This window comes from Ammodytes marinus (genome assembly GCF_949987685.1).
Source record: "Ammodytes marinus genome assembly, chromosome: 2".
NCBI lineage: Eukaryota > Metazoa > Chordata > Actinopteri > Uranoscopiformes > Ammodytidae > Ammodytes > Ammodytes marinus.
This window is the reverse complement of record NC_137231.1, coordinates 36,546,964-36,561,202: the sequence shown is the minus strand read 5'-3', so window position 1 is coordinate 36,561,202 and position 14,239 is coordinate 36,546,964. Positions and strand designations below refer to the sequence as shown.

General features: G+C 41.7%; 1 protein-coding gene across 1 annotated transcript; it reads right to left on the bottom strand.

The window, feature by feature from the left end:
* Positions 1-654: 654 nt before the first annotated feature.
* Positions 655-5,721, bottom strand: LOC307257435 (uromodulin-like; the record flags this gene model as incomplete). The annotated part of the gene is made up of 7 exons (XM_080036669.1): positions 655-703; positions 1,151-1,223; positions 1,496-1,655; positions 2,416-2,673; positions 3,067-3,224; positions 3,595-3,782; positions 5,439-5,721. The coding sequence occupies 7 exons, from the start codon at positions 5,719-5,721 to the stop codon at positions 696-698; spliced, it is 1,128 nt and encodes a 375-aa protein (XP_079892795.1). The 3' UTR covers positions 655-695.
* Between the last annotated feature and the right edge of the window lie 8,518 nt (positions 5,722-14,239).

Here is a 14,239-nt window from a genome sequence, read left to right as displayed (position 1 = left end):
TCTCTCTCTCTCTCTGTCTCCCCATTTCAACTCTGTACTGTCTAATAAAGCTTGAAAATGCCAAAAAAATATCTAAAATTGTTAATTGTTCCTGATTTTCATTACACTCCCTCCAATGAGACTAAAATATCAAAGAGTTTAAATTAAAAATGTTGCATCCGACGAGGTCCAGTTAGTAAGCGGGCTCAGAACAGCAGAAGCTAATCGGCTTTAATCATTTACATGGAACTATTTTTCTTTTGATCGGTTTACTAAAAAGTTTAAATCACCGCTCAGCAACCCAATGTAATCTCATTCAATTTATCGTTTTAATTCAGAATAAGGACTTTAAACGGAACGGTTTGGTTGGCTTTGGTCTTGACGAAATGTTTTTAATCTGAATATAAGTGTCCATGTGTGGATGTGTATGACTGCTGTATGTTTGAGGTGGTGGTCTGAGGGGCCGTAGGCGCTGAGTGGCAGCCACGCTTCCATCACCGGTATGACTGAGTGAGAATGGAACCTGGAACCCTGTAAAGCACTTTGAGTGCCTAGAAAAGCGCTATATAAATCCAATCCATTATTATTATTATTATTATTATTATTCATGTAAACCCGTCTTGTGATTATATCTGGTTACATTGATCAACATTGATTTTCTGTTCATGATTAAAATGAAAAAAGTAAAAAGCTGCGGCGACGTCGTCTTCTGCTCCTCAAAACCCTGAAGACACAAACAGAGAAACATTTATCGATCAGAGCCTAAAGACCAAGGCTGCGTCACAATCCCTATACTTTCTACTATATAGTATGTAGAAAAAAAGATTTAGAATGTCCCGATTCTTGTGGCCAGATTTAGGATGGTTAGAAGTACCCGGATGTCCTACTTCATCCAGCAAGATTTTAAGTGTTAAAAATCTGCCTCCTATTTTGGCGATTCTGACCCACAATAAAAAAGATATAAAAGCAAGAGGCAAGATCAAGGAGCCATGTTAGGATGAAATAAACAAGTAAAAGTATGTCTCAAGTGTATGCCTACTGCATCCTAACTACATTCCTTTTATGGTCAGATGTAGTATGTAGAATAGAAAAAAGAAAGAGTATGCGATTTGGAACGCAGGGAGTGTTTCAATGAAGAACAGATTTGTTTTTATTAACGGAAAATACTCACAGCTGATTGGTCCGACAGCAACAGCCAGCTGATCGGAGGAGACTGCAGACCGAGCCTTACGCCTGGAACAGTTCTAAAAACAGACAAGAACATTTTATAGTTTATTCACAAAGATATATTATAGACATATGTGTCGAATCCCATGTTAGATAAGACTATTAAAAACTTGACACTGGCCCCATAATTTTTCTGTACATTTTGCAGCATATGTGTGTTTGAGTGAGTGAGTGAGTGAGTGAGTGAGTGAGTGAGTGAGTGAGTGAGTGAGTGAGTGAGTGAGTGAGTGAATAATAGTAGAAAATCACAAATTAATACAATCATTGACTTCATGTGTACTTCACTCACGGGGCTGCAGGGGGCGCTGCTGTGGTCACACATGCTGATGCTGCAGTGCAGGTAAACGTCCTCATAGGTCCCGTGGTACAGGAACAGCAGAGCAGAGAAACGAGCTCGCAGAGAAGCACCGCTCTCTAGCACCTGCACATGACGACGGTCAACAGCACACCTGGAGGGAGGAGACAATCACACAGCAGCTCAAATTACTTATATTTCAAGCTTTATTAGATAGTACAGTATAGTCCATGAGCCAGGGCCCCACATTTGGGCCATCGGTATCATCTGAGGTGATTTTTGGCAAGGTATACACCCCTAGTACTAGAAAAATCATGATAGCAGTGACGGGTTGGTAGCGAAATCACTTTTTTCAGCTCATGAAGATACTAACTCCCCTAAGATTAATTGCATTTTTGGAATCCGGTGTATATCTGGTTTAGGCTCATGGTAGGGATATTGTCGATATTCTATAATTTGGTGCTTGTCCCCCCGATTTATAGCGATCAAGCCCCCCGGCTCATGGACTAGCAGCTCATATTCTGTTGTTTTCTAGCATCAAGGGTCGTATTTATAATATTCATTGAGAGGGACACATCCCCCCAGTATTCAAATTTTCAAAAAATGTACACTCCAAAATATTGATATAAAAATATAAGTAAAAAAGGAAATTTCTTTTCCAGGAAAGGCACACATCATCAATCTAAATAACAATAACAATTTAAATCCTTTTTTAAATTATTTAGAATGACAGGAAATAAGTTTACAAAATGTTGAAACTTTTTTTGGGCATCCCCCGGCAGATTTGGTCCATGTCGAGTTTAACGCTTTGACAACTGGCAGGGCGGGGATCGAACCGCCAACCCTACGCTCATCGGCCGACCCGCTCTACCACCTGAGCCACAGTCGCCCCAAATTATGACTTTGTTCCTCACCTGTTCTCGATCAGGAAGTGTTTGCGTGGGTCGCTGGCGTTGGGAGAGTTAGTGAAGTAGCAGGTTTCCAGCAGCAGCCCGAAGCCGTCGTATTCGGTGTTGTTCACGGACACAGCGACGTGCAGAGCGGAGCCAAGCGGCAGGCGGACGGGGCCGGCCGGGATCGCCTCGCTAAAGTCTGGCCTCGTGTACAGAGTCATGGAGGCTCTGGTGGGATCGCCTGAACTCACCACACCCTCCCCACTCGATTGACAGGCCCTGCAAAGAGACAACAAACAAAACTGTAATGATTTTATTTCAGTTTACTTTTAGAGGCGTACTTAATCGATGGAGAAAGTCCAGACTGATCCACCGGAGAGAAAAGAAAGTGAAGGTCAGAGAACAGGCTGGACTTCCCAATGTTCACAGGTTTGTATTGCACCAAATAGGATGTTCCTGAAATTGGGTATCAGGGTTCAGACATCACAGCTGGGTGGTTAGGGGTTAGGGGACAGGATAGGAGTGAGACCGACACACACACACACACACACACACAAACACACATACATACTACCCTGACATTGAGTCTAGGAACATTGAGCCCTGGGAATATTGATACGCTCCTGATCAGGCTTGTAAATCATTGTGACGCGGTGAATGTGGTGAACTCACGCCGGCTGGATTCCGATGGCGGCGTCCAGGCTGGTGATGTCATCCAGTGGGAAGACGCAGGAGAACGGGAAACACCTCGGGACAGAGAGCGATGCGTTGGACCGATTGGAGGGGAACACGAACACAGTGTTGGAGTAGGTGACGTGGGTCCCGTTGTTCTGGAAACGACAATGAGCGGACACAATGGTTTGACATTTGTTGAGGCTTATTTTCACTGTATTGCCAAAAGTATTGGCCCACCTGCCTTGACTTGCATATGAACTTAAGTGAAATCACATTCTTATTCCATAGGGTTTAATATGACGTCGGTCCCTTTGCAGCTAATTCATCCCAAAGATGTTCTATCGGGTTGAGGTCGGGACACTGTGCAGGCCAGTCAAGTTAATCCCAATTTTGTGGGAACAGTTTGGGGATGGCCCCTTCCTGTTCCAACATGACAATGCAGCAGTGCACAAAGCGGGGCGCCGACATTTGTGTGGAATTTTTTCTAAAGACAAGTGCCTTGAATTGTTCTTGATTCTCACTGACCTTAACCAGGTTTCCACAGACCTTCCTCCGATCCACCAGGTAGGAAATGGTCCTGTTGCCGTCCAGCTGCTGGTGGCAGCGCGGGTCGACCAGGTGAGCAGAGAAACCATTCAGGCCTTGTTCCTCCAGGATCCTCTTTGAGACCGTCAGACGCATCTGCTCCCGTCCACACACCAACTCTGGTTCATCTACAGCGGAAACAAGGCATTGTGGGTATTAAAGTATTTTGAGCTTCATCAGCATTTGGTGTTTTGTGCCCCAAAGGAGCCTTCCAGGCAGCGCTGCCGGGAAGGCTGCCGTGGAATGGTGGATGTTTAATCTTTCATCAGCTGCGACTGTTTATCTACAGTGGGAACAAGGCATTGTGGGTAGAAAAGCCTTTTGAGCTTCAACAACATTTACACCAACAATCTGACCTGTTGGTGAAGTAGTCAACTCTCTTGTGGAAGTTTCCAGTGTTGGGAATAACGCCATTTCAAATAACGGCGTTAGGTAACTTGGAGTTTCCCGATCTCTATTAGCCTATAAGTTATAATTTATGCACGTTATTACACAGCTGCGATTCGCGGGTCGCAACAGCTGTTTAACGTCAAAGAATGTTTACTTTTGTTGAGAACAAAATAGCCTGCTTGAAGTGCAGAATAAACCTCTTATCTTGCTGTCTGTTTATGTGCAATAATTATCAAAGGTTATGTGCCTTTTTTCTTACAGTAGGCCTTACGCACATAGTTACTTTCCCTGGTAACTAGTTACTTCTATTATAAAGTAATTCAGTTACTAACTCAATTACTTTTTTAAAGTAACGTTCCCAACACTGGAAGTTTCTACAAGGAAAGAAAACATTTTTGTTAAATTAATTATAACTCTTTTTGTGTCAAAATCATCAAGGTAAATCATGTGGAATGGAGGATGTTTCATGTGAGGTATCTGCTCATATAACACATTCTAAAGTTATGGCTTAACCAAGAAAGAATGCTTTACTACATATAGGCCCTATAAGCAGAGCCGGCCCAAGCCTTCATGGGGCCCTAAGCGGAATATGATCAGGGGGCCCCTCTCCAATCGTAGCGCTGCCCAAATTATTGCCCCTTGTTAAATGTTATCCCCACACCCAGTGTTTTCCCTTTAGTGCCTCCAATGTCCAGATGCGTGAAAATATATGACGGCTGATAACCTGACCCTCCTAGGGGGGTCCGGGGGTATGCCCCGCCAGGAGATTTTTTTTTAATGTTTTTAAAGTGAAATGCATGAATCTGGTGCACTTTGAGAGAAAAATTAAGTCTGAGAAATCTGAGAAATTTTGTGTGAAAAAAAAGAGGGGGCCCCCCAAGCAACCGCTTATCATATTAGTTTTGATTGGTAAGCAATAATCGTCAAATGGCATTGGCTGTTTTCCAATCTTAAGTCGCATTATTAAAACATGTTTCCACCTTAATCACACATAATCTTCCAACTGGAGTTTTTGCAGCATTTTCTGGTATTTGACGCAGTTTGCGATGCATACTTTACAGCTATTCAGATAATGTGTAAACATGCAACATGACCCCTTCGAAGAAGAGGTGTCATGTGTGGCAGACAAGGCAATGCATCCAACACTACAGTGACATTTTCCTCGGATCGGACAGGAATTTTTGTCAGAAAAGAACACGAAAAGGTCATGACATCAGATGTCTGGTTATTTGCTGGAAGGGCATCCTGGGATGCAGTCACATTTCCGTCCTTAATTATTGTTTTAGTTCACACATGCTCTCTACTATCAAGTGGTGTGTGTTGCCCTTTACTGCCAAATACAAAATATGTTAGACCTGCACTTTGAATTCTAGTCCAAACCATTTATTCCTTACCCTTTGTTGTAGAACAGATGTCTCTGATGATGTCATCCTTGATGGGATTCAAAGCGTCAAAATTATTGACGGAGAATTTTCTGTTGGGATCGCCGGCGATCTCTAGCAACTCAGCCTCCACTGCGCCTCTCACTCCAATGGCGTAGACAGTGATTCCCTGTGCTCTGAGTGTTTCTGCAGGAATCTTGACATCATCACCGGATTGTCCATCAGTGATGACCACCAGAAACTGTGGGACTTTTTGACCTCGACTTTGCTCTGCTTGTGTAAAGAGTGGGCCCATGAATGCCAGTGCTCTTCCTGTCTGTGTCCCGCCCCCGTTTTGTACAATAGCCTCGACGGCTTTCTCCAATGTCTTGGAATGTGAATGGTCTGTCACATCAATTTCTAACTTTGGTGAATTTGAGTATTTGGCGACGCCCACGCGGACATGCTGTGGTCCAACACGCAAGTTAGTTATGAACTCAAGGATGAAATTCTTCATGTCTCTAAAGTCGCCGGGCCCAATGCTTCCCGATTCATCGATCAGGAAGAATACGTCTGCTTCACCCGTTTGCAAGCAGCCTAGAAAAGCAAAACAAAAGTAGTAAAAGTTATTTCTAAAATGCATCAGTTGGGCTGTAACTCCCACACCGAACATCCCACAGTCACTTTATATCCACAGATTCACTGGAGTCAGCTGCATCTTTTGGCATAGGCCACGCCCATTTGCGTATAAACAGATTTTTTGCAAAATCGCCAAAACTGACTTTTCGCTTCTCCTCCCACAATTTTTGCCCAATTGACACCAAACTTTGCACAGAACATCTTCAGACGCACACGAAGAAAAATCATCAAAAATAATTTTGATCCGACCTTCGATGACGAAACGGTAGCGTTTTGAATATGTGTTGATTAGCTACGTTTAACGTAAAAAATCATGAATCCAAAATAATAAATCGGATCAAGTCCAAATTTTAGACCTATGTTGGTGCTACCCTTAGTTGGGTTCAAAAAAGAAATCGGATAATTTCGCCATAAGGAGGCGCCATAAACGGGAAAAGTTGTTCTCTCGTAACTAGCCGCTTAAAACTCAAGGGAGACCATCATGGGGCATACCTGAGTATACAAAAAATATGGCCAAGAAATATTAATGTGGGCGACAAATTAAAAACAGTGTCTCTTTTTACAGTGGAGATATTGACAGCCTCTCCAATTTTTTACAGTGGAGAGGTTGACGATCTCTTTTTGCTCATAACTCCCACACCGAACATCCCACATTCAAAACCTTTATATCCACAGATTCACTGAATTCTGCTGCATCTTTAAGCATAGGCCACGCCCATTTAAGCCGCTAAGGATAATTCGCAAAATCGCAACTGCAAAACAATTTCTCTGTGTTTTTTTTTGCTCTTTGGTCTATAACTCCCAAACCGAACATCCCACATTCAAAAAATGTACATCCTCGGATTCCGTGAAGCGAGGGGCCGGCGCCGCGGACGGCGACGCCCGATCCCGAGTCGTGTGGGAGGCTTGGCCCCTGTTCACAACTGCTTGCAGTTCTAGTTATTATACAACAAAATTCAGACATGCCAGGTTTGGTGTTTACATAAACTTTGAGAAGCCTACAGCACCATACGTTAATGTATGCATCTGTCCAGCATTGTGTTAGTCCAGCCAATCAGGATTTAATCAGGATCAGAAGAACAGGGCAGATTTTAGTGAGAGAAACAGACCCATCAGGGCAAGTACATATTATTTAGCACATAACAATCTGACCTGTTTTTGAAGTATTGAAATCTCTTGTGGACGTTTCTACCAGGAAAGAAAAATATTTGAAATGTTATGGTGGATGTTTCATGTTTCATCAGCTCAGAATGTGTATCTACAGTGGGAACAAGGCATTGTGGGTATAAAAGTAGTTTGAGCTTCAACAACATAACAATCTGACCTGTTGGTGAAGTAGTCATCTCTGTTGTGGAAGGATCTACCAGGAAAGACAAATATTTGAAATGGTTAATTAAATACAGTGCTGCTTGAAAGTATGTGAACCTCTTGAGCCCTTTTGGAATCGTATTTATTTTAACCGTTATTAATTAATCTATATCAAAACCAGTATTTTTTATATTAAATAACTGGTCTGTATTTATCAATTCAACATTTTGTTTTTCCGGAAATCAATTGTGTAGTGAAAAGACTAAAATAAAACCAATTATTTGTCAAATTTTGTATGTGCAGAAGTTAGTGAACCCTGAGCTGCATTGCTTAAATCGAGCAGTTCTGACTCCGGAAAACTGGGTTTACCTACAGTGGGAAGAAGGCATTGTGGGTATAAATGTATTTTTAGCTTCAACAACATTTACACCACACAAACAAGCTGACCTGTTGGTGAAGTAGTCATCTCTGTTGTGGAAGTTTCTACAAGGAAAGAAAAAATATTTGAAATGGTAAACTAAATATACACCAAACTCTTTTTGTGTCAAAACCATCAAGGTACATCATGTGGAATGGTGGATGTTTAATGTGAGGTATCTGCTCATATAACACATTCTATCGTTATGGTTTAACACAGACAGAATGCTTTACTACATACAGGCCCTTTAAGGCTAATGTCTCGTCTTTGTGTGTGTGTTAGAGCAAATTCTGTGTTGACTTTAAGAAGGTCAGAACTTGGTTAAATATAAATTACCATAAAAGTACAGTTGATAGTCTTTTGTTAGGGAGCCCAGTTCATGTTCAGGGAAAAGCTCTTAGGGACCAGGAATGCCTTTAATGTATGAGTCTGACCCCACGCTGTACAGGTTTGGTGTTTACATAAACTTTGAGAAGCCTACAGCACCATACGGTAATGTCTGCATCTGTCCAGCATTGTGTTAGTCAAGCTAATCAGGATTTACCAATCAGGGGCCGTATTCACAAAACATTTTAAGGCTAAGAGTAGGTCCTAACGTGCTGATTTAGGAGTAACTCTTAAAAATAAGGGGCGTTTCACTCCTAATTTTAGGACTCCTAACTTTTTACGATAAGTGTATTTCACAAAGCATTTTAGCGCTAAAACTAGCTCCTAAATCTATGAAAAGCTAAGAGTCCTCGAGAGGACTCCTAAGTCACTAAGAGTAAATCACAGACAACCATTTGATGGTGTTTTGGAGAGATTTAATGCTAGTGAGCTTTATAAAAGGTACCTTTAATAGCTGTAAGGGTTTAATGATCTTAGTAAAGCTATATTTAGAAAGTATAGACACATTTATATATATTAGGCTATATTTATGTAGAAAAATATTTATTAAGTTCCTTTACCTGCAGTTGCTTTGGGTTTATGATGCACTGAAAGTTACTGTTGGTGTCACGTTTGGATTTAATTTCCTACTAGAATATGTGGCGCTTCGCAGCATCTCCTCCGTTCCACAGGTCCGCTACTGTATAATTGCACGTCTCGCCTTTTTCCTTCCGCATGCACTTTACGATTTCGCCGGCTGTTGTTTCTAAATTGTGAATTTCCTGGTTTGTCGCTGTCTGACTATTGCTGCATAGTCCGCCGTTGAGAGAAATACAGTGAGTGCATGGCGTGCAGCTCTTCAATGAGGATATTTTTTCCGATTCAAATCATTGTAACATTTAAAATGAATAGACCTATGTGGCGCTATTGTAGGCTAATTGTGAACGAAGGTGTGGGAAACCCTGCAGTATCTTGGTTTCATGTTAAATCAGTGTCACTTGTCATTAATTGTATAAAAAAAACTCTTTACTTTAATACAGCGACACAATATGGATATCTCCCACAGTGTTTCTATCATAAATTCACTCTTAGGGACTCATTCCCTCTCAGCCAATCACTGTGGGCATAGAAGGAATGAACATGACATCATCCATAGCAACAGGGTCAACCACGCCCTCTAGTCTTAGTTTAGGAGTCCCTCCCATTCCTTAGTAAAAGTTGGTCTTATCAGCTTTGTGAATAGGTTTTAAGAAATTACTCCTTACTAAGAACTTTTAGTGCTCCTTAGGAGTACTCTTAGCGCTAAGATAAAATGTTTTGTGAATACGGCCCCAGAAGAACAGGGCAGATTTTAGTGAGAGAAACAGACCCATCAGGGCAAGTACATATTATTCAGCACATAACAATCTGGGGCCGTAGCAGTCCTGACCAGAAGGGCACTGTGTGCCACCGCAGGAAAACCTCACAGGGCTGGCTGGGGTCGTTTGGGTCGTTTGTGAATCAACCTGCATGGAGAAATCCAGAAGAGAAAAAAAAAGTTTTTATAGTGACATAGTGACATCTGTAGATTTATGGGTAACACTTTATTTGAAGGTGTATACATAACGCTGTCATAAGGCTGACATAAGACTGTCATTACACTGTCATGACACATGTCATGAACATTATGAATGGTTATGAATGGTTATGACTAGGGCTGTCAAATTAACGCGTTAATTTCGATTAATTAATCACAGAAAAATTAATGCGATTAAAAAAATTAACGCAGATTAATCGCACTTCTATAATGCCCTTTGACCCGGTGCAAAAGTGGTGCGGAGCTGCACCTGTAGCTCGCCGGGCCGGGCGCGTGGGTTGAAGGGAGAAAGGTAAAGAGAGAAGCAGGGGAAAAGGGCCGACTCGAGGGCTCTATGGACGGTTTATGGGATGCATGAAGGTAGGAAGACATCTTACTTAATTCTCCGCAGTGTCCGTGCATTATTGATTTAGTGGGTGCAACAATGTAGGCTAGGTTCAAAACAGTAGGCCTATCTCTCAATCTTCCTCCAATTTTGTTTGCTAGCTGTCTAGCACCCGCCCCGTGTGTGTGTGTGTGTGTGTGTGTGTCAATATTTTTGCCTACGAGTAGGCTACGAAATGGTGGCAGTGCAGCGCTGTCTGTTGTGGGAGATGGAAAGTCGTAATTTTGTCTGCTTGTTTTTGAGAAAATTCGGCGCTAGTTCATGTATAAAGCTGGCTGAGGGGAGGAGACAGAAGTTACGAGAGACGGAGAGCGAGCGCACGCGCGAGAGAGAGAGACAGAGAAACAAACTGTAGTAGGCTATACAGCTGTTTACAAACAGGTATAAAAGTGTCATATAAGTATGTGATTAATTTAGATTAATTAATCACAGAGCCTGTAATTAATTAGATTACTTTTTTTAATCGCTTGACAGCCCTAGTTATGACTGTTGTCATAAAGTGTCATTCGGTAAATTATGTCACGTTTAATGACACATTGACATTGTATGAGATTTCTTTTTTATGACAACCTGACATAAGCTAAGACAAAATAACTTGTCCGTGTCTTTGTAATGACAACCTGACATTAATGAAGACAAAATATCTTGGTTATGTCGACTTGACATTAACCAATAACATGACCTGTCATAAACATGTAATAGTAGGCTTAATAATAAAATGTAAAGAAACTATTTTGATTTATGTTGTAAGATTACATTAAACTGTCATATGTGGAAGGTTTTGATATTGACTGTCATGAGACCTTTATTATACTGTCATGAATGTTTATGTTGGCCTGAAGTAAAGTGAAGCTATTTGGACAATTCGTTAACATGTCATGAAGCGTTATTATTACACTGTCTAATTTTGACATTGACTGTCATGTTTTGCCGAGTCATAATTGACCCCCCTAACACCACAGATGTCACTTTTTTGTTTCGAGACCTTCAGAATTGACTTAAATGGTAAAAAAAATAGTTTTGTTTTTAAAGCTTTTACTGAAGATATCATAAAATCCTGTTCCAATTAAAAATAAATACCTTTTTTTTGCATTTCTGAAGTTGAAGACAGGACAGATTTGACTGAAAAAAGAAGGGTTAAAAGTGTAAATCAAATCAAATCAGTTTTATTTGTATAGCCAAGTGGTTCCCAACAATTTTTTGGGCTGTGACCACATTTTGACATCATAACTAGTTTTTGCTTATTCAGCTTGGCAAATTACTTTTTGTAAGAAGATCTTGGTTTGCCGACATGCCCTTTGAGTTTGAATTTTGGAGACTGTGGTGGGGACCCTGGACCTTCTAGGGAGGTCCGGGGAAATGCTCCCCCTCAAGAAAATGTTGAACCTTTTAAAGTAAAATTCATCAATCTAATGCACTTTGAGAATAAAACTAAGGCTAAATCACATGTGTCCATGTGAGCTATTTAGTAATTTTTTCTTGAATCATTTTTGGAGGCACAGAATTACCAAAAAGCAGAAAGAACAGATTTAAAAAATCTAGTCAGCTTTGGGAATTCTTTTAATAATCCCTTATCCCGAAGATCCTTCTCTCTTTAAAGTCTTTGTTTGTTTATTTTAATGACTCAATATAAGCACCTGATCTTCTATGCCCCAAACAATGTTATTTAAAAAATAACCCAAATTTCCTGGCACATGATAGGCCCCTGATCTCCGCACACGCACTTTTGTCAAACATGATTTATGTAGTCAGACCGGTGTGTCCTGGCCTTTAGACCCTTAGCTTGGTTGAGACAAAACTCCCAGTAAAAACCCTTTACCGGGATAACAAAATAGAGAAATCCCAGGACGTACATCCTGCTATAGATGTCATAAGTAGAGAAAATCACAAAGGAGTGGAAAAGTGTAAATACCGTTAGCGCGAGGCAGAGGAGGATGAAGAAGGCTGGTGTCATGGTGGCGATCGCTGCTGTCCGTCTGCGATGGGAAGGAGTTTACCTGTCTGTCTGTTCACCTGTCTGTCTGTTCACCTGTTCACCTGTCTGTCTGTTCACCTGTTCACCTGTCGGTCTGTTCACCTGTCGGTCTGTGAGCTGAGGCAGCCGCTCTTATATTGATCACTGGGTGTGTCTCAACTCAATGCCGGTAACACGTAGCGCAATTACATACTGGCACTGATTCACATTAATTAACTTGCTGTGCTGAGAACATTTAATTGGTCCACTTAGTGCAAACTGATTGGGTGTGGACTCTGTGTGACTCACTCTCTGACTATGTATATCCACTACAGTTAAAATGAAACCAAGCAGGGAGTTCCACCTATATTCTCTTGGGTAAAAATAGAACAATAACAAAAGACCAAATAGCAGAAGCAGGAGGAGGTGTCGCGAGTCGGAGATGATTCTTGTTCGAGCCAAAATGTTATCCACAGAGCCCCTAACAACTTAAAAGATTCAATAATTGACCCCTTAACGCCACACCTAAATGGTTTTGTGTGTTTATATCAAGATTCAAGATTCAAGATGGTTTTATTGTCATATGCACAACAACAATTACAGAGCAGTCTCTGGCAATGAGATCCTTTAGTCCTGGGCTCCTCCAGCAGGGCAATAAGAAAGTGTGTCAAGTATCAAGAAACACAAGTGGGAAGCAAAGCACACACACACACACACACACACACACACACACACACAACAACAACAACAACAACAACTAGAACTGCAAGCAGTTTTTACCGGGGGCCAAGCCTCCGACGCAACTCGTCGTCAACCGCCGCGCCGGCCGCTCACTCCGCGGAATCTGCGGATGTGAAGTTTTTGACCGTGGGATGTTCGGTGCGGGAGTTGTATAGGTATCGCTGTTTACAGATGAATTTCGCGAAAGTGCCACGGTGGAACGATGCAGCTCAATTCACAGAACAAGTGGATGTCAAGTTTTTTAATGTGCGATGTGTGGTTGGCGAGTTATGAGCAAAAGCAGATTGTCAGCCTTGACAAAATGGCCGCCGGAGCTAATTGCACAATGTAATGTCAATGGACATGCTAACATTCCCGCCTTTTTTCTTTGATGGAAAAAAAAAATATCTAATTTTATTAAAAAGTCCCTTACACATTACTATTTCTTGGCCATATTTTTTATATAGACTCGTGTATGCCCCTTGATGGTTTCCCGTGAGTTTTAAGAAATTTCCTCTGGCCAATTAGGAGATATGAAATTTCCTAATTTATGGCGCCCCCTTATGGCGAAAATTTCCAAATTTTTTATTGAACGCAATTTAGGGTAGTCCCAACATATGTCTAAAATTTGGACTTGATCCGACTTATGATTTTGGATTTATGAATTTTTTCGTAAAACGTAGCTACTCAAGAAATATTTAAAACGCTACCGTTTCGTTATCCATGGTCGGATCAAAATTCTTTTACATGATTTCTTTCCGTGTGGGTCGGTAGATGTTCTGTGCAAACTTTGGTGTCAATTGTCCAAAAATTGTGGGAGGAGTAGCGAAAAGTCAGTTTTGCAGTTTTCGCGATTTTGCGAAAAATCTATAATATCGCAAATGGGCGTGGCCTATTCCAAATGATGCAGCTGACTCCAGTGCATCTGTGGATATAAAGTTTTTGACTGTGGGAGGTTCGGTGTGGGAGTTATGACCCCAAACGCGTTTTCCTTTGTTATAGCGCCACCTAGTGGCCGGCATGTCTGAATTTTGTTGTATGCCGACACGGCCCGGACCTGGATCTAGTCATGCAATTGGCATGTCTGCACCCTTTACGGTTTGGGCTGTGGACACAGTTTTAGGTGACTACAAATAATAACTAGAACTGCAAGCAGTTTTTACCGGGGGCCAAGCCTCCGACGCAACTCGTCGTCAACCGCCGCGCCGGCCGCTCACTTCGCGGAATCCGTGGATGTAAAGTTTTTGACCGTGGGATGTTCGGTGCGGGAGTTGTATAGGTATCGCTGTTTACGGATGAATTTCGCGAAAGTGCCACGGTGGAACGATGCAGCTCAATTCACAGAACAAGTGGATGTCAAGTTTTTTAATGTGCGATGTGTGGTTGGCGAGTTATGAGCAAAAGCAGATTGTCAGCCTTGACAAAATGGCCGCCGGAGCTAATTGCACAATGTAATGTCAATGGACAT